Source organism: Mastomys coucha, unplaced genomic scaffold (assembly GCF_008632895.1).
Source record: "Mastomys coucha isolate ucsf_1 unplaced genomic scaffold, UCSF_Mcou_1 pScaffold9, whole genome shotgun sequence".
Classification (NCBI taxonomy): Eukaryota; Metazoa; Chordata; class Mammalia; order Rodentia; family Muridae; genus Mastomys; species Mastomys coucha.
This window is the reverse complement of record NW_022196915.1, coordinates 7,873,802-7,897,606: the sequence shown is the minus strand read 5'-3', so window position 1 is coordinate 7,897,606 and position 23,805 is coordinate 7,873,802. Positions and strand designations below refer to the sequence as shown.

General features: G+C 39.5%; 1 protein-coding gene and 1 pseudogene across 2 annotated transcripts in view; one reads left to right on the top strand and one right to left on the bottom strand.

Annotated features, from left to right (window-relative positions):
- Positions 1–23,805, bottom strand: part of Adk (adenosine kinase) — a 412,863-nt gene that overhangs the window by 342,805 nt on the left and 46,253 nt on the right. For both annotated transcript variants that reach the window (XM_031362750.1, XM_031362751.1), the window contains exon 3: positions 12,519–12,572. In XM_031362750.1, the coding sequence (XP_031218610.1) occupies positions 12,519–12,572 (54 nt within the window). The remainder of the gene's footprint in view (positions 1–12,518; positions 12,573–23,805) is intronic.
- On the top strand, positions 7,987–8,139 carry LOC116085568 (annotated as a pseudogene).

The window sequence follows — 23,805 nt, the reverse complement described above, 5'->3', positions numbered from 1 at the left end:
TAAGTTGTCTAAATAAATCTACCTATAAATGCAGACAGATAGATCTATATATATCTATATAGATAGTAGAAATAAATATATATGTGTGTATATATATATTATAGTAGTACCCTTTAGATTATACCTTAAGCTTTAGAAAAAAATTTCTAAAACTCCTATAAATGATAAAACATGATTTTCTTAAAATTTAACTCTCATTTCAAGTAATACTTATTCCATAATCCATAGGCATTGAAGAATTTCAGCAACAAAATGGAATGCACAAAACTATGCAGGGTAGTCAGCGTAACGGGATGTAATTAGTCACAAGCCATTAAGAACCTCAGTCTAATATTAGAGACTCCCAAAAAAATTACAGTACATTAGAAACAAATTAATAAGGGCTGAATTGGGGAGCTTTCAGATAGAAGTGGCTAAATTTTTCAGTTAAAAGAAAAAGGGGGGGGTTGGAGAAGGATAGAAAAAAATCTGACTTATTATTAAAGGAGAAGGCAAGGTCCCAGTTAGTAACAACTTACAACAACTTACGCTTGACATTAGACAATACAGAACCACTAAAGTAATTTTGTTTGGTGGTGTTTGTTTGTCTTTGGCTCGCATCAAACTGAAGACATCCTCCTGCCTTGGCCTCACAAGTGTGGTAGCCATGATGAGCCACACTACTCTCTTCAAGTATGTTAATATTATAGTCAACTGTGGGACAAATTCACGTTTTATAAAGGTAGATAATTAGGAGGGGAAAAGGACAAAGTACACAGAAGGTTACTCAGTAAGCAGAATGACAGAAGGCGCAGGACTGGAGGCAGGCAACCCAGGGTCCTACTGCAACATCTCAATATGGGATCATCGAAGAATGACGAATGGGTAGAATCAGAGTCGGAGACACTCTGGCAAGATATTTTATTCATTAAAAAACATATGGTGGTGCACGCCTTTAATCCCAGTACTTGGGAGGCAGAGGCAGGCGGATTTCTGAGTTTGAGGCCAGCCTAGTCTACAGAGTGAGTTCCAGGATAGCCAGGGCTACACAGGGAAACTCTGTCTCAAGAAACAAACAAACAAAAAAACTGAACCAGGCATGCTAGTGAGTGCCTTGAATCTCAGCTCAGGGAAGGTGGTTGAGTTTAAGGAGAATCTGGCCTGTTCACCAAGTTCCAGCCCTGCCAGGCACATACCATGAAACCCAGTCACCAAACCTAAGTAAGAAAGCATAAAAATAAAAGTATACTGAGTGCCTAAAATGCACTTGGCAAGTTGCCAAGCCCTAAGGTACAAAGACAAAAGTAACTTTACCTTTGGCTGGCTCCTGAACTAGAGATGGAAGAAAACAGAATTACGGGACAACCTAGCTCTTCTACTGTAAAATCTGGTCAGAAACCAGATTAGGGAGGTGGAGAGATCTTCTGGGATGGGAGAGTGCGGCTTGCCTTTACCAGGCTATGGAGGCTTAGAGATGGGCCTACGTTTGTGCTTTCTAGGTCAGCTAGGGATACACAGTGAGACCCTATCTCAAAAAAACAAAATTTTCAGGAACATATCCGAATCTTTCTGTTTATTTTGTTTTGAAGACACAATCTCCACTGTGTAGCTCCAGCTGTCCTGAAACTCATTTGTAGATCAAGCTGGCCTTGAACTCACAGCTCCACTTGCCTCTCTGCTTCCTGAGTGCTGGGATCAATGGGGTGCGCCACTACCACCCAGCTTAAGAGTCTTAAAACAAACAAACAAAAAAAGAAATTACAAACCCTAAAGGATCACAATCACTAAGACACTCTAACAGGCCAAATATCAATAACGAAAACAAGAACTAGTTAGACAACTGACACATTTCCTTAAGATAAGAGTGCAAAGCGGAGATGATGAAAGAGCAAAGCAGAAGAGATTTGCAACTGCTCCCAGGGCAGGGATGACTCACAGTGCCCTTGAGAATCCATGCCTGGGAGGCTCGGATGGAAGGCGGCAACACCACTTCAAAGTGGGCGCCACGGAAAGGAACAGAAAGCTAAAGCACTGGGTACTCTGTCTCGCAAGTGCTTTTCCGGCCTGTATTCAAACTGAAAGCTTAAGATCAGAAAACAGAGAACAGTGTTCCTTCACCAAAAGAGCAAAGGTTCAAATGTTTTCACAGGACACAGACTGCGCAATGACTAACACTAGGTAAATGGCAAAGGCAGAGAGCACAGTGAGATGGGTAGGGGTAGGGAGGTACTTGCCTAGCACGTGTGAGGCACTGGATGGGATCCCTGGCACCAAGGCAGAAAAGTCCTCGTTAATTATGATTGTTATGCCTCAGGAGAGTCGTTAGTAAAATTAAAATTACAGTACTTAACACTGTTTTTATCTGAAATTAGGCAGAAATGTGAGGAATATTTTCATTATAATAATGAAAATGGGAAGGTTTAAATTAGGCATTAAACAGTGCCTGGTGTATAACTTAATTAATAGTTTTAACAACATTAAATATATCAAGGCCAGGGAGAAGGCTCCGGGGATAAAACACATGCTGTTGAAGCTTGAGGACATGTGTAGATGTCCACAACCCATGTAAATGTCAAGTAGGTGCAGTGACCCATCTGCAATTCCAACATTCACCATGCCCTGTTTCATAAGGTTCTGAGAATCGGGTGTAGGGCCTCAGACACGCTACACGGGTACTCCACCCACTGAGGCAAAGCCCATTTGTTTTCTCTGCCAGCAACTGACTTAGAAAGAACATATGATAGATACAGAGGCCAATCACACTGGAAAGTCTGAGTAAGTTTTTAAAAGAAATACTTCCTTATTGTCAATAAATTCTCAGCTCTAACTGACCTCTAGAACCGCACTAGCTATTTGTCACCATTAAGGGTTCCCAACCTATAACAGAATACCAGGGATGAGAAACTCAAAACCATCCACACCTACGACTGTAAGGTATTTGCAAGCAAAAGCTTCATAAGAATACTATATAACTCATGACTTTTTAAAGCTGCAAAATATTTTTTCACAATATATTTTCATGATGGTTCCCTTCCCCACCTCAACCTCCTAACACAAAAACAAAAACAAAAAGCAAAATGAAAAAGTAAAAGAATAGGACAAAAAAAAAAGTATCAAAATAAAACAAAATGAAACAGAAGTCTACAAAAATACTACAGTTTATTTTGTGTTGGCCAGCTACTCCTGGGCATAGGGCCTGCCATGTAAGGCAGTTGACAGACCCAGAGACACTCCATGGGAGAACTGCTTTCCCCTTTGTATCAAAGGTGTCTAGCTTCTGAGATAGGGGGAGAGCCCCTGTCCACTTCCCTCTCAGTGCCAGGACCCCGTCTGGCTCAAACCTGTGTAGGCCCTCTGCATGCTGTGCACGGTCTCTTCAGATCGTATGTGCATCAGAGTTGCTGTGTGTGTTCTTCCTGCCTTTCTGCCTCCTCTTCGGCAGAGATTCCTGATCCTCCAGGGCAGGGGGTTGGTGAAGACGTCCCCTCTCTGTTACTGTCTAGTTGTGGATTTCCGTGTTAACTCCCATTTAAAGCAGGAGGAAGTTCTCGGACAAGAGTTGAACAAATCTCATGACTTTTGAGAAAATAAGTATCTAAGGGGCTAATCCTCTCATCTTCTAACACACACACACACACGTGCACACATATACACACACACATATACTACACACACACAGACAGACACACATATATACATACACACATACACGCACACACGCATACACACACATGCACACACACATACATACACATACATACACACACACACACACACACACACACACACACCACACCACACACATGCACGGCAAGCACTCAATCAATCACTAAGCTATATTTAAAGCCCAGAGCAACATACTTAAAACAAAAAACAAAAACCCAAAACCTGACTAGAGAAGCCTAAAACTGTCTTTTAAAAGCTGAAACCAAAAGAGCAGTTATAGTAATTGTGTAAACTTGATTACCAACATGAAATACTTGCTAAAATTAGGAGCACTTATAAACAAATTTGATTCAAATGTTGGGGAAAAAAAAAATCAAGTCTTTTGCACTCTTAAGAAAGTATAAGGCAGCACATTTAGGTAGACCTAAGTGCAGCATGCATTTCATTCACTTCAGCAATAATTTAAATTTCTTACCAAAAGAATTTCTAACACAAAGCAATTTCAAGAATAATACAAATTCATACATTATTACATGCTATATTGGAGGAACTATACAGTGAGGAATGTTTTCACACATGCAAACATTTCTTTTAAAAACGAACTGGGATCCCAAGGTCAAAATGTCACACAGAAGTGATTGGGTATAAACTAAAACTTCAAAAGAAAAGTCCTGATCTCTATGTAAAATCTGATTGCTTTATTAAGGGAGACTCATGCTGCAGTCCTAATGGAGTTCCACAGAGGGAGCCAGCAGCAAAGAATAAAGCGATGATAAAGCAAACCTGCAGTCACACACAGCACAGTCTGCTGGAAGTCAGGGTTTCCAGTCCATGATATAAGCTCAGAGTATCCTCTGACAGTCCACTTCAGGGATCAACTGACTCAAAATAATACAGTATGCATGTGGTAACACTCCATTTCCAAGGAGAGACCAACTATAAATTCACTAACTACATTTACAACTAGTAGTAGTTTTGTTCAGTTTTGTTTCTCAATTACTTAAAAAGATGCCCCTTAGAAGGCATCATCTCTTGATTTTTTAAAGAATAAGTCCATGTAACCTAGTTCAGTCTCAAAAATAAGACATCTGAGGTACAGTATACTCAAAGGTCCCTAGGAGATGGAAAAGGAGTACTTCACATTTTAATATGGAGCAAGTGCCCACTGATCTCAAGGGAGTGTCGGGGTAAGATTTCCACCACATAGATATTTTGAATTTTATCAGAAGTTTAGTTTGTCACTTTTTGATAAATGATAATTTTTGTGTAAAAAAAGACTGTATGATGGTCAGTTCAGTGATAATGGTATTGATGATGATAATGGTGATGGCCGCAATATTCCCTGAGAGAAGGGATGCTCTTGGTTTCTTATTCTAGATAGCATGCTACTTGAAGGAAAATCAAAGTTACAGTAACTGAAAGTTTCTCATACAAAGTTAATTATATGGGGCTGCAGAAATGGTTTAGCAGTTTAGAGCAAAGGCTGCTCTTCCAATAGATCTGGGCTCAGTTCCCAGCAGCCAGTTCACAATCATCAGAAGCACCAGTTTCCAGGGGATCTTTTGCCCTCTTCTGGCCTTACAAGCACCAGGCATATATGTGGTATACAAACATATATACAGGCAAAACAGCAGCACACGTGAAATAAGTATCTATTTTTTTAAAAATAAAGAATAATTTTATGCTCCTGGTACTAACACATGTTCCTTCTATTTGGGATAAAATAGGCGGCTTTGTACGCATTTACTGTATTCTGCATTGAGGGTACAACCACACATACAGTTTATGTATGGATCAATTCTGCCACAAAATTTAACTTTGATATATCAGGACCCAGCCACACTATTTAAACCTATTCTATTGTTGGGGGAAACTGGCAAGCTGGCGGGCTTCTTGGTGGAAGTTAATTTTTGCTTTGCTTTTTTGAGATCATGCTATCAGAATGATCATAAACTCGGAAACTTCCTGCATCAGCCTTTTCAAACTTGGGAAACTAACGCAGTTAAAGGTCCAAGGCATAGAGGAAAGGACTAAGCTGCCTTGCGTGAGTTAATGAGTCAGATCTTTGAAAGAAGTGTACAGGCATGCATAGCTGCTGACCTAGCCAGTAAAGGTGTCAGTGTGTTGCTAGCGATTTGAACCTTCCTCCTCTGAGTTTTCAGTAAGGTATTGATAACACACCTGGGCTTGACAATTGAGAACTTGAGTTAACTGTTTTGCCTTCTGCATTTAGTGTCTTCTATAAAGTGATAACAATTACACTTTACCTGTTGGGGTGGGGTGGAGAGACGGCTCCACAGTTAAGAGCATTGGCTGCTCTTACAAGAAGACTGTATCCAGATGGCTCACAGCCTTCTATAACTGCAGATCCAGGGGGAAATCTGACAGCCTCTAAAGGCCTCTCCATGTATTGCATGCATGTGGTATACATATATAAATGGAGAAAAATTCATACACATAGAATAAATCAAGTAAATCTTTTTTAAAGGGATTTTAGCAAAGCTAAGAAGAAACTATGCACACAAAAATTTCAAATATACACAAGTGCATAAAACTATACTTGTAGATTTGTGTGCATGGCGATGTTTATAACACCTTTCTTGGTTTAATATGAAACCTAGGATGACCTGGGACATATAATCCTCCTGCCTCAGATCCCTAAATACTGGTAACAGTCTTTTACACAGGCTTCTACTCTTTAAAAGGCTGTCGCTAAAATATCACTTTGGCTTTAATTAATGATATGCTATTCTTACCCCTATCTCCATGTATTCAGTCATTCCTTAGATTCTACCATTACACTCACATTAAAAGTTTGAACATATCATTTGTGGGATATGGTTAAGACTGAAATGACCTCACTGGATGTTAGTCTGGGTTCCTAGAGGAAGGCATCTGATGAAATCAGAAAGAAAGGACCAAAGGAATCTACCAAAGATCAAATGCTTATTCCCAGAGTACAAGCTCCGTTAAGAACCAACTGGTGTACACCCTAAGGAGTTTTTCAAAGACTAATTCAAAAAGCAATATAGCAAAGTTACCTTGGAAAGATGAAGACTACATTGAAAAACAGTTTTAAGAATCATGATTCTGGGGCTTGCTGGGATATAGTTCAGTGTTTGTTTCAGAGTGCTTGCCTGTATCCCTGAGGCCACGATTGGTTCCCTTCACTGGTAACAAACATATAAACAAACACAATGTATAAATAAATGTTTCCTACATGAAGGAGACTGGTACCTTAGCTGAAATTTTCCAGTGGAAGTTACATGCATAGAATCAAAGAACTAAGATGCAAGAAGTTGGGTATGTTCTAGAGAAAGGAGACCCAAGGCAAACAAGGACGCCAGTGATGAGGACTCTTAGGAAAATGCTCAAGGAAATGAAAAATACAAAATAAGCTCAATATTATATCATATAATACACAACATTCAGCATATAGCTCAATTAAGTTATAAGTCTGACATTTCCTAAGCACAAAAGCTTTCTGTATTAATCTGGCATAAACCTTTGAATTTTTGCCTCACCTTGGAAGAATTTTAAATATCTTCACATTGAAAGTCAGACATACACAATACCTGATCAGTTTTCTGCAAACCGTTTGGTTGTACATCTAAGGTGATTTCTAAAATCACAAACTGGTCCTATGGTACTAATTTAGGCAGCAAGATACTGTGTTCATTCTTCTTAGTCACTAAACCAAACATTAACCTTCTTTTAAAATGACTGTGCAAGGAGAGTTGACTCCACAGATAAGAACACTTAATGCTCTTGCAGAGGACTGGGGTTTTGTTCCCAGTACCCACATGGAAGTTCATAACCATCTGAAACTGCGGGTCCATGGAACCCAACATCTAGCCTCCACAAGGACCATGCACACGTGTAGTACACATGCTAGGAAAACACTTATAAACACAAAATAAAATAATCTTTAAAAATAAATAAATACAATAAAGTTACTGTATGCCTAAGGAGCATTTCAGTGGAACCAAAAAGAAAAAGGGGGTGGGGGAGTTTAAATGGGAACAGAAGACCAGTCTCTGGTCCAGCGTTGTGATGAATGGGTGTTGACCTGTAACAGGTCACTTGATTCCTGTGTCTCTCACCCTACGCGTGACAAAGTAGGTATTGGGCTTTGCCTTAATATCTGTCTTTTAAAGACAAGCAAATAAACCTAAGTCTCTTGAAGAGAGATTTATTTTTCTCCCCCCTGCTTTGTAGAGTACAGCAAAGTGGGAGGAAAATCAACTATCCAGTTTAGGCTAGCTCTATAAAGTAGTATGGAAACGTTTTTATTAATAACTTTAGCAACTATTTACTTTCCTTATGTTAATATTCCTAATCATCGCTTCTCAGCCTTTTGGCTAAGATCAAGTGTAATATTCCTGATCATATCTCAATACACTATTCATATTCCAAGCAATGCAAAATTTATGTTTATAAATGAGTATATGTATAAAAGTGGTTCTATCTTTTACCATTGCAGGTATGTCCAAAAATAAGAAATCAAACTATTCTTAAGTCTCTATTTACAAATGAAGTTAGTATCTTTCATTTTCTTGATTACTTTGAGATATGATAGGTATACAAAACTACACAGAATCTTTGAGCAGTGCCTAGTATAAAGATATGACTTGGATATAAAATACAAGTCCCTGGCCCCTAGCATTTGTTAAAGGCTTTGTCCTTTATGCAGTGCAATGTTCAAAAGGGAGATTTCTGGATAATGAAGGAATCACAAGAGCTCTCTCTTAATCTGTGGACTATCCTGCCAGTGGATTAAGAATTTAACCATGTTACTGAGAGGTGACACAAAGTAGGAAGATGGGAGGCCTCCCTGCAGGTGGTGTGCTCTCAAAAGGAATTACCTCATAACTGCCTCTCTCATCGCTCTCCCTTTAAATCTCTGTCTCTGTTTGTTGGTTTCCCAAAACAGCACCCTGCCACCACACTGTCTTGCCACATTCCCACAGTGATGAAGCCAGCCACCCCAGACTGACTAAAGTCTCTGAGTCTCTGAGCCAAAATAAACCCTTTAAATTGGCTCTCAGGCCACTTTTTCACAGATGTGTTATGCTCAAACACAGTAACTACCACAAGGGGAAAAAACACTTACTGAATCAAAGTGGCATTTTTCTTATTTTAAGCTATTCCATTTATAAAAATATAACAGCAATAGGGTAAAAACAAATCCATAGAAAACTAATAACCAGTTTCATTATGGGATTACTCACAGCCAAGCATGAGCCCCACCACTTTGGATTAATCACATTACAACTGTAATTGTTCCACTTGACTAACTTGAAATCATCCCCTAGCAGAGTATTCAGTGTATAGAAACAAGCGAAATCCTGCTTAGAAAAACAAATGTCACTGCTGACCAAATTCTTCCCTGTATGGCAAGTGGGTTTTCCAGGGAGTGGTTGGGGAGAATACTCACAAAGTATGAGTGACTGTTTATGGAATCTGATTCATCGGATTTTAGAAACTAAGACTATTTTTAATAAAAACATAATTATTCCACATAAACCAATACCAACATCAGCATATACTAGAAGCTCTTGTATGCATTAAATCAGGGAAAGTGTAGGTAAGTTAGCTAATGTAATAGTATCCACAGATTTTTTTTTTTATGATATCATGATGTGTCAAGGTTATTTTGAATATAAGAATCAATAGTAGTGTTTTATGAGAATACATGCCTTATTAATTAGATAATTACATCTTGGAGATTTTTGTTTTGGTGTATATGTATATGTTTTGGTGTCTAAGTACAAGTGCATGTATACCACAGCAAATATGTGGAGGTCAGAGGTCAAGCTCAGGTGCTGTCCATCTTGTACTGAGCAAGGTGTCTCTTTTGTGGTACGCCACGGCAAACAGCAAGCTTGCCATCCCACAGGCCTCAGTGTACTCTGCTATCTCTAAATCTTCCACTTTACTGCCAAAGCTCCGGGCTCCAGGCACACACAGTCCTCGTGTTCCCAGGAGTTCCAGATTCACAGTCAGGTGCTCATGCTTGCTTGGCAAGCTCTGTACTCACTGGGCTGTCTTCTCAGCCAAAAATGTTGTTTTATATCTATATTTCATATTTTTTAAATCTTGGTCTTGAGCACAAAGAGATTTGGATTATTCTTTTGAGCAGATATAAAATATTTGTTCATATTTATAGGACATAGTAAGATTTAACAACTAAATACATGCATACAATGTGTACCAAGGTGAATAGAATTTCTACTTTCTCTGTGAGAATTTTAGCTATTTAAATGTCAAAGACACAGAGGACATTATTTGTAAACATATTTCATGAAGAGCTATTGATGAATTTTTAATTTAAGATTCTATTTAAACTCAATTAGGGGTTTTCATTAGTGTAGAGGTCAAAAAAAAAACTATATGGCAGAAAACAGTCAAAGTCAAGTCACCCAACTGCACCAATACAGATGAACCATTCAGACAGAAATGCCAGACTAAGACTGGGTACCAACTGCCAATACTCACCAATACAGAACAGATGATCCATTCAAACAGAAATGGCAGACTAAGACTGGGTACCAACTGCAGTACTCATCAATACAGAACAGATGAACCATTCAGACAGAAACACCAGACTAAGACTGGGTACCAAATGCCAGTACTCATCAATACAGAACAGATGAACCATTCAGACAGAAACGCCAGACTAAGACTGGCTATGGGGATGCATGCCTTGGATCCCAGAACTTAGAAGAGGCAGGCAGATCTCTATCAGTTTGGGGCTAGCCTGGTCTACAAAGCCAGTTCCTAGTCAGCCAAGGCTGACTACACAAAGAAAACCTGCCTCAAAAACAAAACAAAACAACCAAACAAAATGCCATACTTATCAGCAATAACAAAGAAATTAAGTGATACATGCACCAATAATGATTCATGTCAAAACAAACCGAATAGCCAAGCATAGAGCGCTTGGCTATCATGCCAACACTCCAGAGGCAGAAGCAGATCTCTCCGAGTTCAAGGCCAGTATGGTATAAAGGAGGTTCCAAGTCATCCAGTGCTACATAGTGAAAGTCTATGTCAAAACAGGGGGACAGGAGAGAAGAAGAGGAGAAGGACGAAGAGGAGGAAGAGCAAGGAAGAAGAAGAGGAATAAAAGAGACCTTATTTTAAAAACTAAACCACACATATGACTTCGCTTACTCAAAATTCTGGCACAAGCACATTAAAACAACAACAACAAAATCTTCTTAACTATTAAACCCTAGTAATTTAGTAGAAAGCATTCTGACATCTGAAACTTACTTTGAAATAAATTCAAAAATAAATAAATAAACCAACAAATTAATGAATGGATTGGAGGCAAAACCTGAAAGTGATAGATAAGTACAGTAAAATATAAATGATAAAGTCTAGATGGTGACTTTAGTATTTTGACATAGTATGTAGGTGAAAGTGTAGTATGCTTAATTTTTCCATAGTTATATTTTTATGTGTCAGATAAGATTGTTAGAAACATTTTTCCATAATAAATTACAAAGAAAAAATCATTATTCAAGCTTTAAACAAGGAGGTGAACTGTGTCTTGGACAGCTAACAGACTTTTAAATAAATATTAAAACAAACTAAAATAGAAAATGATTAAACTGTTACATAGCAAACAGTACATAGTGCATATATGCTTGTATGTGCAAATAAAGACTAAATTAAGTAAATCAAGACAGATCTGAGTTATATATGAAAACAAAATGGCTATGGGGTATGTGGATCTCTTCTATAGCCCATAATCCCAGCACTTGCAAGCAGAGGAGTACTTTAAGCTCTAAACCAGCCTGGGCACATAGTTATATTTTGCCAGCTTGAACTACAAAGTAAGAACTTTTCTCTACATAATTAAATAAAATATATACAGTAATAAAATTAGTGTATCTAGTACACTAAGAAACTTTTCAAGGAACACTGGAAAAATCAATATACTTATAAAGGTGATAGAAACCTAACTAATATGCAAAGTGCATGGTGAAACCTACAGATATAATTAGAAATAAAGTCCTCCAATTCTTCCTTTTACAGTATTGATGTTGGCTGCTTATATAACATTCAACATTACTAGCATTTTCCTTACTGAAAAATGAAGAAAAAGTGAACCAGTTTAAAAAAAAAATAGAAGCATATAAAAATTTTAGTTTCCCTCTTTAGATAATCCTAAAATACAAAGTTCCAAACTTCCCAAGCTTATCATTTGTAACTAAAACGCTGACAGTCCTTGTCAGATGGCAATCGTTTAATTACTACCTTCCAAGACAAAAATGTCAAAGATGTTCCAGCATCCCTTAAGTATTTCACAAAAGTAAAAAAAATAGAACTCTAAAAGAAGTACATTAAAAAATTCAAAAGCATTCACATTTCAAGCTTCATGCTTGAAGTATTTTACTTTATACTAAACAATAGGTAAGTATTTGCTTTTTGTATATAGCTATATAAGACAGAAAACTATGTTTCCTTATCTTTTAGCAAGTGCTAGAAAAAGCACCTGAATAAAACTACAAAATTAATCATGAATCTCTTGTTTTATCCGGGGGGGAGGGGTAAGAAATGATGAGTTTCCAAATGTACATGTAATCTAGAAAATCAAATATGATGGGACATGTTTCAGTGGGTATCACAGACAATTATCCCTGGGGTTTATTTGATATATCACAAACTATATAGTGCAAATTATCCTAATCCCACCATGATTACAGCCATAGTGTTACACATATACTAATTATATATAAATAATATATATAATTTATATATAAAAAATATTTAAAATAATATACATAATTTTACTTCAAGTGGCTTTAACAACATCTGCTTCATAGAGAGAAGTGTGTACAAGTGAGGTCTGATGAACTTACAATTCCTTGTGCTTGTCTTCAGCCAAGATCTGGTCATTTGGTTTCAGAGAATACCTGCAACACATAAACAACACACTGGTCAGAAAAACATGCAAACATACTTGCCTCAATTAGACATTTGATTGTAGGTACTCCAATCAAATTGAAGTGTACAGCCTATTGAATTCTTTCAAATGAGTACTACAACACTGTTACATGTCTCTGACAAAACACCACCAGCTTTGCCAGGAAGGGCGGAAACCAGACAATGTCCTTAAAGTGAGTATTCTGGAATAAATGTTTATTCAAACTGCTTATAAAAATGTATCAAGAAAAAGCATTTGACACAGCCGTGCTGAAATTAACAGTGTCGACTGTTCCCCAACACTTTGTGAAATACTTGGGTAAACATGATGGCTCTGAGAAAAAGACCAGCAATCTCGCTCCTTAGCCCTTTTCTGTGTGTGTCACTTCCCTCATTTCTGTGGCAAAAAAATACCTGTCCAGAACAACTTAAAGAAGGGCTTATTTTGGCCCAGGATGTGAGGAAGTTCATCATATTGGGGACAGCATGGCACAGGAGTGTGAGGCTGCTGGTCACATTGCATCCACAGGCAGGAAACAGAGGGTGACGAATGCTTATGCTCAGCCAACTCCTTCCTTCTTATGTGGTAAAGGTCCTCAAACCATGGGATGCTTCCACTCACATTCACTCAATTCCCTCATGACCCAGATTAATATAAGTGTGATCACACCTAACTTGCACGAAGCCCTAGGTTTGATGCCCAGCACTGAGGGTTAGGGGAGGTGGAAAGCAAGAGCCTTAAGAATATCTCCCAGAATCCCATGTCTCTGATGTCTGTAATCAGCTAGCTTGGTGGTTTCTAAGTTTTGCTTCCAATAATACCAAAGAGCTTAATCAAATAATCCGCTGACGTGTAACTTTTGATGGTAGTGTTCAAATAACTGGCACTGCTGAAAAAATCTGTTACAATCCAACAAGCAATGGGGACACGCTGCTCAGCTAGCACAGTTGTACTGGAAAAAAAGTAAAGTCTAGGGAAAACTTGTAATCTTCACAATAAGGAGGCAGAAGTAGGTCTAAGAGTGCAAAGTTAGCAAGATGCTGTCTTTTGTAATTTGGAGGAGAAAGATTAGGCTTGGACACCCACCTAGAGTTGGTAAAATCCTGGACTCAACCTCCCCGTACCACGTACACACAGCAAACCAGAATACTACCTTGCTGAGGCAATGAATATTATCGATCCACAGAAGAGTAAACCAATTGAACAGAAGCTTTAGAAATAGTTTCACCATCTCATTTAAAAGATGCATTCCTGATCACCATATTTCTTTTATTTAATTATTCACACTTTAATGCAGTTGTGTGCTTTATTATGTGGGGAACATAATCTAATGACTAGGAAAAGCTTTAGAATTAAATTTACATATATATTTTTACTGCAGAAACATAGGGTCATCAATATTCATGAAATATGTTAATATACAGAATGAATTACACAAGGATAAAAGTACATGATTTAAAAGCAAAGGGATACAAAGCTTAAGAAGGAAAAGGAGCTTGTGTATTTTTGTAAAGACAATTACGTAGATTCACCACGGTAATTAGGATTCACAAAAGTGATTCATTAGTTTTATTCAGTTACAAAAATCATAAATATTGGGCTGGCGAGATGGCTCAGAGGGTAAGAGCACTGTCTGTTCTTCCAAAGGTCCTGAGTTCAGATCCCAGCAACCACATGGTGGCTCACAACCACCCATAATGAGATCTGATGCCCTCTTCTGGTGTGTCTGAAGACAGCTACAGTGAATTATGGTGGTGGGGGGGGGAGGAGCTCAATTCCCAGCAGCCACAAGATGGCTCACGGCCATCTGTACAGCTACAGTGTACTCATACACATAAAATAAATAAATAAATCTTTAAAAAAACAAAAAAAATCATAAATATTAGTGTGTATGAAAGCATCTGTTTATCAATTCATGTTTATGGAATATAAACTATATGCGGGGCATTCACAAAGTACATGATACATATACAAAAGGTATTTAGCCAATGCCTCTTTCCTTCTGTGCTCGACTAAGACAGAAAGTTTCTTGTCTTTTAGGCCCCACAATTCAGCAAGCAAAAAGAAAGGTCAAGTTGTATGATATATAACATTGGCAGTAGCATGAAAGGAAATACTGTTTCTTCCTTATATGACTGGGGAAAAAGCAGTTTTTATCTGTTCCTCTACTGCCTTGTCCCTTTCTCATCTCACCTCTTGGCTCTTTCCTCATAAACAACATTCTCTTCTAAACTGTCAAAGGAAGAACCTGAAAGGAACCAAGGGGGACCAGAAGAAAGGGCCCTCAGTAGACAAGCAGCAGGCAGAAAGTCACCTGATTTTGATCAAACTGCTAGGTAAAGTTCAGCCAGCTGAGTCGCACAGGTCCTCACCAGTGAGTGGGAAACACCACGGGAATGTGCTCTTGGCAGAGTTATCCAGAGCTTTACGGCAGTCTCTCTGCTGTGTTCCTTTCTCTGGCCAGGCTCCTACCTGTTCCAAACCAGGTAATGCTTCTACCAGATCTGAAAACTTTCTCCTTCCTCATCTTGCCTGATTTTATCTTTCTTCTATTACTTGACAATTCACGATGCTTCCTAGGAGACTGATAATGTAGTCTGTCTGTAGTTTACATAAAACACAAGACACACACACACACACACACAAACACCCACACACACCCTCAATTCTGACACCAACTCCAAACTTGGAAGGTTCCTAAAGCCACATTTAGATTAAATAATTTACTGCAGGTAGTCATATGAGATTCACTGTAAGCTACAATATTCAAATTCTGACATAAAATAAAAGGATATGGGTCAAAATAAGCCACAAGAAAAAAATATATAGGGCAGTGTCCAAGGGGATCCAAACCTGAGACTTTCATTGTCCCCACCCCAAGGAGCTGGGCTGTTTGACTCTCTCGCTATCCGTATGTAACAATGAGACAGGAAGAATCTTCAGGTTCAGCAGGCAGAGGTCTGGTTGAGGCGACTTTGCATAGGCATTATGCACTGCTCACATTACTGAACTCAAGTCACCTGGACTGCAAGCACAACACCCTCAGCCCCAACAGGCTCCATGACTGTCTTTCTGAGACAGGCCAGCCCACTCCCTAACACCTGTGTGTGGCCAGTCCCTTCACTAAACAAGGAGGCAAATATGCATCTGTCAGTATAGTGATGTAAATGACTACCCAGAAGGGAGAAGTTAGATCTCTTTGGGTCAGGCCAAGCACTTTCTTTCCCTATAACAGTGTACATGTTCATTTATTTACATACATGTAGCAATATACAGGCACCTATGCATCTGTATTTGTGAGCTGTTTTTCACTGAAGAATCCATCACAAATATCAACTTTATCTAGTTGTAGTTAGGTAAATAACTATTACACACAAGAGCAAATTAGCCTGTGCCCACAAATTATTACTCTTGTTGCCTAAAAGAATATTCTAACTTTTAAGGCTGTAGTACTCTTTTGTTTGAGAATCACAGAGGAAATTGTAAAGAGTAGTAACTTGCTTGCTTAGGTAATTTAAACACATTTTAAAGCTCAAAATTAAACTCTTTATAATCAATTACAAAGAGGAAAAATTTTTTTCACAAAATACCTTTTTAAAACACAAAAAAAAATCAGTATAAACCTGTAACGAAGGTTTATTTTACAACCTAAAATCACCATCTTTAATTCATTTTCAAAGTCAGTAAACTATAAATTACAAATATGACTAAAAGGGAGTAATGTCATCAAGACTATGAACTGTATTTAGTCTCTGAATATTCCATTTTGTTGTTGCTTGTTGGGATTTTAGCCCCCAAGACTGGTGTTAGAACTCATGATAAATGTGTGTTCTGCCACTGAACCATACCCCCGAACCCTCAGGGTTTTGTGTTTTGTTTTGCCTTGTTTTTTTGGAAGGGGTGGTTATTTTAGCAGTTTTCCTGTGTCACTTAGGCTGCCCTGGAACTTGCTGTGTGGCTCAGGTTGGCCTATCACTCATCACTCAGCTCAGGGTAGCCTTTGTCTTCTGAGTACTGGAATTAAAAAGCCATGTGCCACACCTGATTTCCCTCAGTTTTTTTTTTTTATTATTATTAGTCACTTATGCATGTATGTGTATATCTACAGGTGTGTGTGTGCGTCTGTCTGTCTGTAAATATAGGCATAAATATGCTATGTACAGCCCAAGAGCTGGAGTCGGAGGACAACTCTGAGGTTCAGTTCTCTTTCTAGGGTGGTCTGGTTCAGAGACCAAGCTCAGGCTGTCAGGTGTCTAGAGCAAGCACCTTCTCAATCTGAGCCATCCCCCTGCCTGGCCCTCAGTGTTTCAAATTAACAAACCTACAAGAAAAAAAAAAAATCCAACTTAGTAAAATCCAAAACTCAACTTCCCAGTGCGTTCTTCCGAGAATAACACAAAGCACAACTTCTTCTCCCTACCATGCCAAAGGCATGCTTTAGAAAAGTATTACACTGGGTGTGGTGGTGCACACCTTTGACCCCAGCACTAGGAAGGCAGAGGCAGGTCTACATAGGAAGACTCTGTTTCAAAAATTAAAAAAAAAAAAGTCTATTATTTCTGAGATTTCACAAATATAATTCCCTAAAACCACATACAACAAAATGGTACATTAAAATTCAACATTTTTTTTCCTACTTGAACTTAGGAAAAGAAACAGGATGTACAGCAGCAGGCAGAAGATGAGAAAGTAAGAAAGTGTTAGCTGGCCTCTAACCCACACAAAAATCCATCCATATGAGATTAAAGTCAAAGATGTGAATTAGACTTATTTCTTACAGTAGTTAACTTTTAAACTGAGCAGAGGTACTCAATTTTTCTGATAAGGGTAAAACTACCCGTGTCCTAGGATCCGTGTCAAGTTGTCCATCTTATGTAGTAAATACACACCCTCCCCACTTTTCGGAAGGCTTCTACCTCTGCAAAAATTCATCTAGCTCAAGGGGAGGCAGTTTAAAACATACATAACTTTTATGAGTAAAGACTGAAACAAACATTTTATTTACACGTGTTCTTTCTCTGATGACTACTATGGCATAGAAATTAAGACCTGCAAGGCTGTGGGCAACACAGAAAGAGCCCAGGAGAGGTGCCATGCAGGCATGCTGCTGATGACAGAACACAACTGGGTACAATGGGACAGTTTAAACACTTCTACAGACAGGAAAACTATCAAAGGATTGGGCAAGTAAAATTTCTCAAAAAGAAAGAAAGAAAGAAAGAAAGAAAGAAAGAAAGAAAGAAAGAAAGAAAGAAAGAAAGAGAGAAAGAAATTAAGAAAATGCAAAGAATAGAAAAGAAAAAAGACAGAACCAATGCATGTATTTCCAAAAAAGCCCACACACCTGCAGGCAATCATATAGGCAGTATAGGTTAATCCTAAACAGTGGGGGAGGGGGGAAGGCAGAGATTACAACAGAGGGAGGGCAAAAGTGTTAACCATCACAATAACCTGCAGCCTGCTGCTTGACTGACCTTCAGGAGCCTTATGAAGACACAGAGTAAGGGTGAATCGTATAGTTACATGAGCCAAAAGTTACAGGATTTGTGAAACAGTATTTTAGCTTCTCATCAGCAAAGCAGATATGAAACAAAATTAGGGAATCTGCAAGAACAGGGTTCAACTAGATTTTAATCCTGAATATATAAACCAGAGCTATATTTTTCAGGATCTTACCTCTTATTCACATCATGACAGGAAATTTCAGAATGTGTCACTGCTGGACTCTTGGCCACATCCACAAACTGGCCCGTTACACTTCCCATCTCTTTTCTAACAAGAGTTTGTTCTGGCTTCTCTCTCCACCACTCCACTGTGATTTACCTAGCTGAGGTCACCAGTGGTATTCTACTATCAAATATAATGACCTCTGTTAAGGCTTATTTCGCTATGTTTCTGATACATCTGGTATGAATAACAAGCTCTTGTCATAAACTCATATACCTCTTGGGATTTCATTCCCATCTCCTGCTAAGAAGCTCAGTATTTCTCCTTACTTAGATTCCTCCCATAACTACTTCTGGTGAGTCTTGTTTTTTAGAAGACATTTATTTAAATTTTTGAAGGTGGATTGGAGAAACAAAACCATGACAGAGCATTTCACAGGCCATTTTATAAATAAAATAGCAACAACGCCATGGGTGTCTCAGCAGCCAAAGCATCCCAAGGATACTCACAGCGACAGTAAAGTGACAGCAGGGAATGATGACCCACATTCATAAGTAAATAGGTCAAAAGCACCGATCAGTAAGGTTAATAACTGTATAGACTGGGCTTATTGTAACTTTAGTGGTTTGAAGTACTATGAAAGACAATCTAAGACTCTGATGGCACATATCAAAATCTCCATGGGATAGGAGGATAGACACAAATGGCTCAGCATGTAAAGTCACTTGTCACCAAGCCTGAATTCAAGGCTGGGAGCCCACATGGCAAAAGGAAAGAATCAACTCCTGATGCAGCCTTCTCCTTCTCCATCCGTTCCCCACCCCCATCACTTTCCTCTCTCTCTCTCTCTCTCTCTCTCTCTCTCTCTCTCTCTCTCTCTCTCTCTCTCTCTCTTTCACACACACACACACACACAAAATTCATGAGCTAGGCATAGTGGCACATACCTGTAATCTCAGCACTTAGAAAGCTGAGGCAGGAGGATCACTAATTGAGGCCAGCCTGGACAATTTAACGAGGCCTAGTCTCAACCGCAACATCATCTTTATGTGTTACCACTTCATGTACAAGAATCCAAAGAACTGAGAACTGGAGAAATGTTATGTCTTACAAACAAGCCATCTCTTTCCTCCCTCACTAAGGACAGCCAGTGGTTTTACACGCCTGCACATGCCTAGATGTAAAGCAAGTGCTGTGGCTTGATACTTCTGGAGCTGAATTCGCAAAAAAACTGCAGATAACAAACTATAGATCTCTAAAGTTCCTTTGTACTTAATCCCAGTGCTGGAAATGATATGAAGATGAGTGCACTGCGCACTGCATTTAAGAAAAGTAATGCTAACAATTTAAATTAGGGGCAACAGTTCTCTGTAGCCACGCTGAGTCAGCTCCTGCCTGGTCCCGCTCAGCCTTAGCTCCTTCTCTGGATAATGGACCAAACCCATATTCCTACATTCTCTACAAGTGAATAAGCTCCAGACCATTAGCAAAACACGTCTCGGATCCACCCGTGCGGTGTGCACACCACGGAGAGCACTTCCTGAGGGAGTGGGTGGACAGCAAGGGGACTAAAACACCACCTGCCACTCTTGAAGCTAAATCAGAAGAAAATGCCAAGGAAGGAAAGCAGCTCATTAGGAGGCGGAGAAAAATGGAGAGATGAGCTGTCCAGCAGGGAGGGAAATGACCAACTGAAGTGCACTTTCTTTTTTTTTCTTTTTCCCTGTATTTCTTCTCCTTTTATTGAAAATGGATTCTTTTTCCATGCTGGAGTCCATTTCAAACTTCCACTAAGTATACTAAATCTTCAAATGAAAGTTTATCAAGTGCTCTGACTTATGAGCACATAAACATGCAAAGACCATCTACAATTTTCAGATCCACCTGGAGCAAGAATGTTCACGTTTTAAAAAAACAAATAGGAGAGACCAGTTTTGAAGTTGACAACTACTAGCCAAAGTGGAACATCTAGTCTTTCTGACAGAAGCAGAAGGAATATAAGAGTCGATGTGGAGAAGGTAGCACATGGCTCTGTGATCAGGTCACTTGCCAACAAGCCAGATGATCTGAGTTCAACCCCAAAGACTTACAGGTATGTGGGAAGCCACGTCGTAAGCACATCGCCATTACAAGATGGCGATGACATCCGGCTTGCCGTTGGCATAAAAATGCCTTGTGCGCGTGTGCCTGTAAATCCCCTGTATCCGCGGCGGAGTGCCTTTGGTCACGTCAGATGGCCTGATCGTCCCACAGCCTATTATGAGTCGCCACGTCTGAGGTGGGCATAGAGCTCTATATAAGGGAAGGGTTTTGAGATAGTCGGGGTCCTCCTCAACTGAAGCTTGTGATCTCGCTCTCAAGATGCATTAAAGCTTGTACTGCAGAAGGATCCTGTGTGTGCCGCGTCATTCCTGCTGGCGGGAGGTAGCGCGGGACACAGGTAGAATGAGAACCTATTTCTCAAGTTGTCCTCTGATCTTCATGTGCACTCTATGACATGCACACAAGCAATCAGAGAGACACACACACACAATAAATAGATAACAAATAAAATGCCTGTTTCTTTTTTTGAGACAGGGTATCACTATGTGGCCCTGGCTGTCCTGGAACTTGCTCGGTAGACCAGGCTGGCCTTGAACTCAGATCTGCCTCTGCCCCCAGAGCTTTTTGTATGTGCTGTCTCAGCAGCAGAGCACTTGCCTGCCACGTGAAGGCTCTAGGTTCAACACTCACTAGTGCAAAACTAAGGCTATCATCTCTAACACTACAGTTTCTAACAACTTTACCATTTAATAATGTATTGTAACCCTGGACACACCTCTGTATTAACAAGTATCTTTCCCTAGTTCTTCAGAATGCTGCTCTTGTTAAATTCTTTTTAAAAAAAAAAAAAAGATTTATTTATTTTATGTCTGTGAGTATACTGTCGCTGTCTCCAGACACACCAGAAGAGGGCATCAGATTCCATTACAGATGGTTGTGAGCCACCATGTGGTTGCTGGAAATTGAACTTAGGACCTCTAAGAGCAGTCAGTGCTCTTAGCCTCTGAACCATCTCTCCAGCCTTGTTCAATTCTTATTTTGTGAAAGACGTTTGCACCACACTATGAGTTAAGGCACAGATATAGTACATGAATAAGTAATTTGTAAGGAGAGATTTACTGGGTTTTATTGGGGGGGGGGGGGTTGTTTGTTTGGCTGCCTTATTCTAGTTTGTCCCAATGTAGACGAGGCTGGCCTTAAATTATGACTTTTAGTATTCCTGACCTACTGAAATAATTTCAAGCATACCCCATCATACCTTCTTGTACTTTTCATGTTTTCACTTTTGTGATCTTTAAATCTCAGCACTTGTATTTGAGGGGTAGTTATGCTCTCCAAATTTTATAAGTACCTCATACATTTGAAAGGGTAGCGATCAGCTTGCCATTACAGTTGAGATTTTATTTTTCAAGTAATAACAAGCTTTCTCCTCCCTACCACATGAAGCAGCTTCACAACTTTCATAACTTATCACAGACTATTTCTGCTTGAGAGAGGACCTTGCATACTGTAGCCCAGGCTAACCTTGAACTCATGGTCCTTCTGCCTTGATAAGTTTGTCACTATGCTTTAAGGATTCACTCAGGCTCATGGAGGGACTGTAATTATAGGTGTATGCCCACTACATTATCACAGCTCTTTTGCAAAAGGACAATTCACAAGATAACAATAAGTATCTCCCATTATATTCTTAAGTAACACAGTAAGAAGGAATTACATTTGGCTCTCCGAAAACCTAATCCTACAAGTAATGGATTTCCAGAAAAACTGAACAGGGCATATATGCAGTTCATATACAGATATATGAGGGAGAATTTACTGCAGGAATAGATTGCTGGTAAAGAATCTATGGAGGTAAAGAAGTTCTACTGATATAGAAGAAATCAGAAGAAAACTGCCTCACAGATCCAAGAAGACCAGTGGTCTTTCTTTCTTTCTTTGTTATCTGCAGGTTCAGGCAGATCTGGGGTAATGGGCTACAATGACAGACAGATCTTCCCTGTCCAGTCCACTCAGATTCACACACTATCTCTTCCCCCCCCCTTTTTTTTTCCTGGTTTTTCAAGACAGGGTTTCTCTGTATAGCCCTGGCTGTCCTGGAACTCACTCTGTAGAACAGGCTGGCCTCGAACTCAGAAATCCGCCTGCCTCTGCCTCCCAAGTGTTGGGATTAGGATTAAAGGTGTACGCCACCACTGCCTGGCCACACACTCTTTCTGGAAACACTGTATACATTCACATCAAACAAAGTTTTTCTGGATAGGTTAGTGTTTGTTCCATCTATCCAGATTCAACTGGTCTATAAAAAGCTGAATAAATCCTTCTGCTGCTCACACAGACCCCAGACGGACCTCCCAGTGAAAAATCACACTTTGGAGATTTCATCCTCCAGATTTAAAATTTGGAGATTTTAATCTTTTAAGACTGTCCTCTGGGGAATTTTTAGACTGAGAACTTTGATCATTGCACTTGGTGTCACATGCATTCAAAAGGCAAAGGCACGCAAATAGGCCTCTCTGAGTTGGAGGCCAGCCTCAGAGAGGCCGTGTCACAAAAACACTTTGATCTTTTGGGATTTCAGAGTTGCCCTTTGTGACTACAATCAGTACCAGTAGAATAAATCCCACAGAAAATGTACACCCATGAGGGAAAGCATACAATTTTGTAATAGCATCTCCCATCTGGGGTGTGGTTTGGTTGATAACAGGAACAAATACTTCAGTTTGATCCAAAGCCCTGAACAAACGAAGCACAGTGGTGTGTTTGTAACCCCAGTACTCAGAAGGCTGACGTAGGAAGATGGCAAGAGTTTGAGGTGAGCCTGGGCTATAGAGTAATTTCCAGTTCTGCCTAGGGCAAAGACCCTGCCTTAGAAAATAATTAACTAAGTCAAGGAGAGTGACATAGTTACAATGAAAATCCAAGCCCTACAGAAGTTATATTCTCAAAAGCTCAAGGCCAATCAACTTTTAGTCCAGCCAAGAATATATACCAAGACTTATCATGAAGAAACATACAGACAGAAAGACAGGCAGACAGATGGGCAGACCAGAAAACACAAGACAAGACAGAAAAGGGTCTGGAGACATTACTTTTCTTTTCTTTTTATTTATTTGGGGGGGGGGGGTCAAAACAGGGCTTCTTTGTGTAGCCCTGGCTGTCCTGGAACTAGCTATGTAGACCAGACTGTCCCTCCTCAAACTCACAGATATCCACCTGCCTCTGCCTCCCTAGTGCTGGGATTAAAGGTGTGTGCCTCCACTGCCTGACCAGAGATAGAACTTATTAGTTAAGCATTTGTCTAGTGTGTGAGACCTTAGATTGGCAGTTTTAAAACTAAAAATCTCCCCAGGGAAGTGGTGGTGCACGCCTTTAATCCCAGCACTTGGGAGGCAGAGACAGGTGGATTTCTGAGTTTGAGGCCAGCCTTGTCTACAGAGTGAGTTACAGGACAGTCAGGGCTATACAGAGAAACCCTATCTCAGAAAAAAAAACAAACCAAAAAAAAAAAA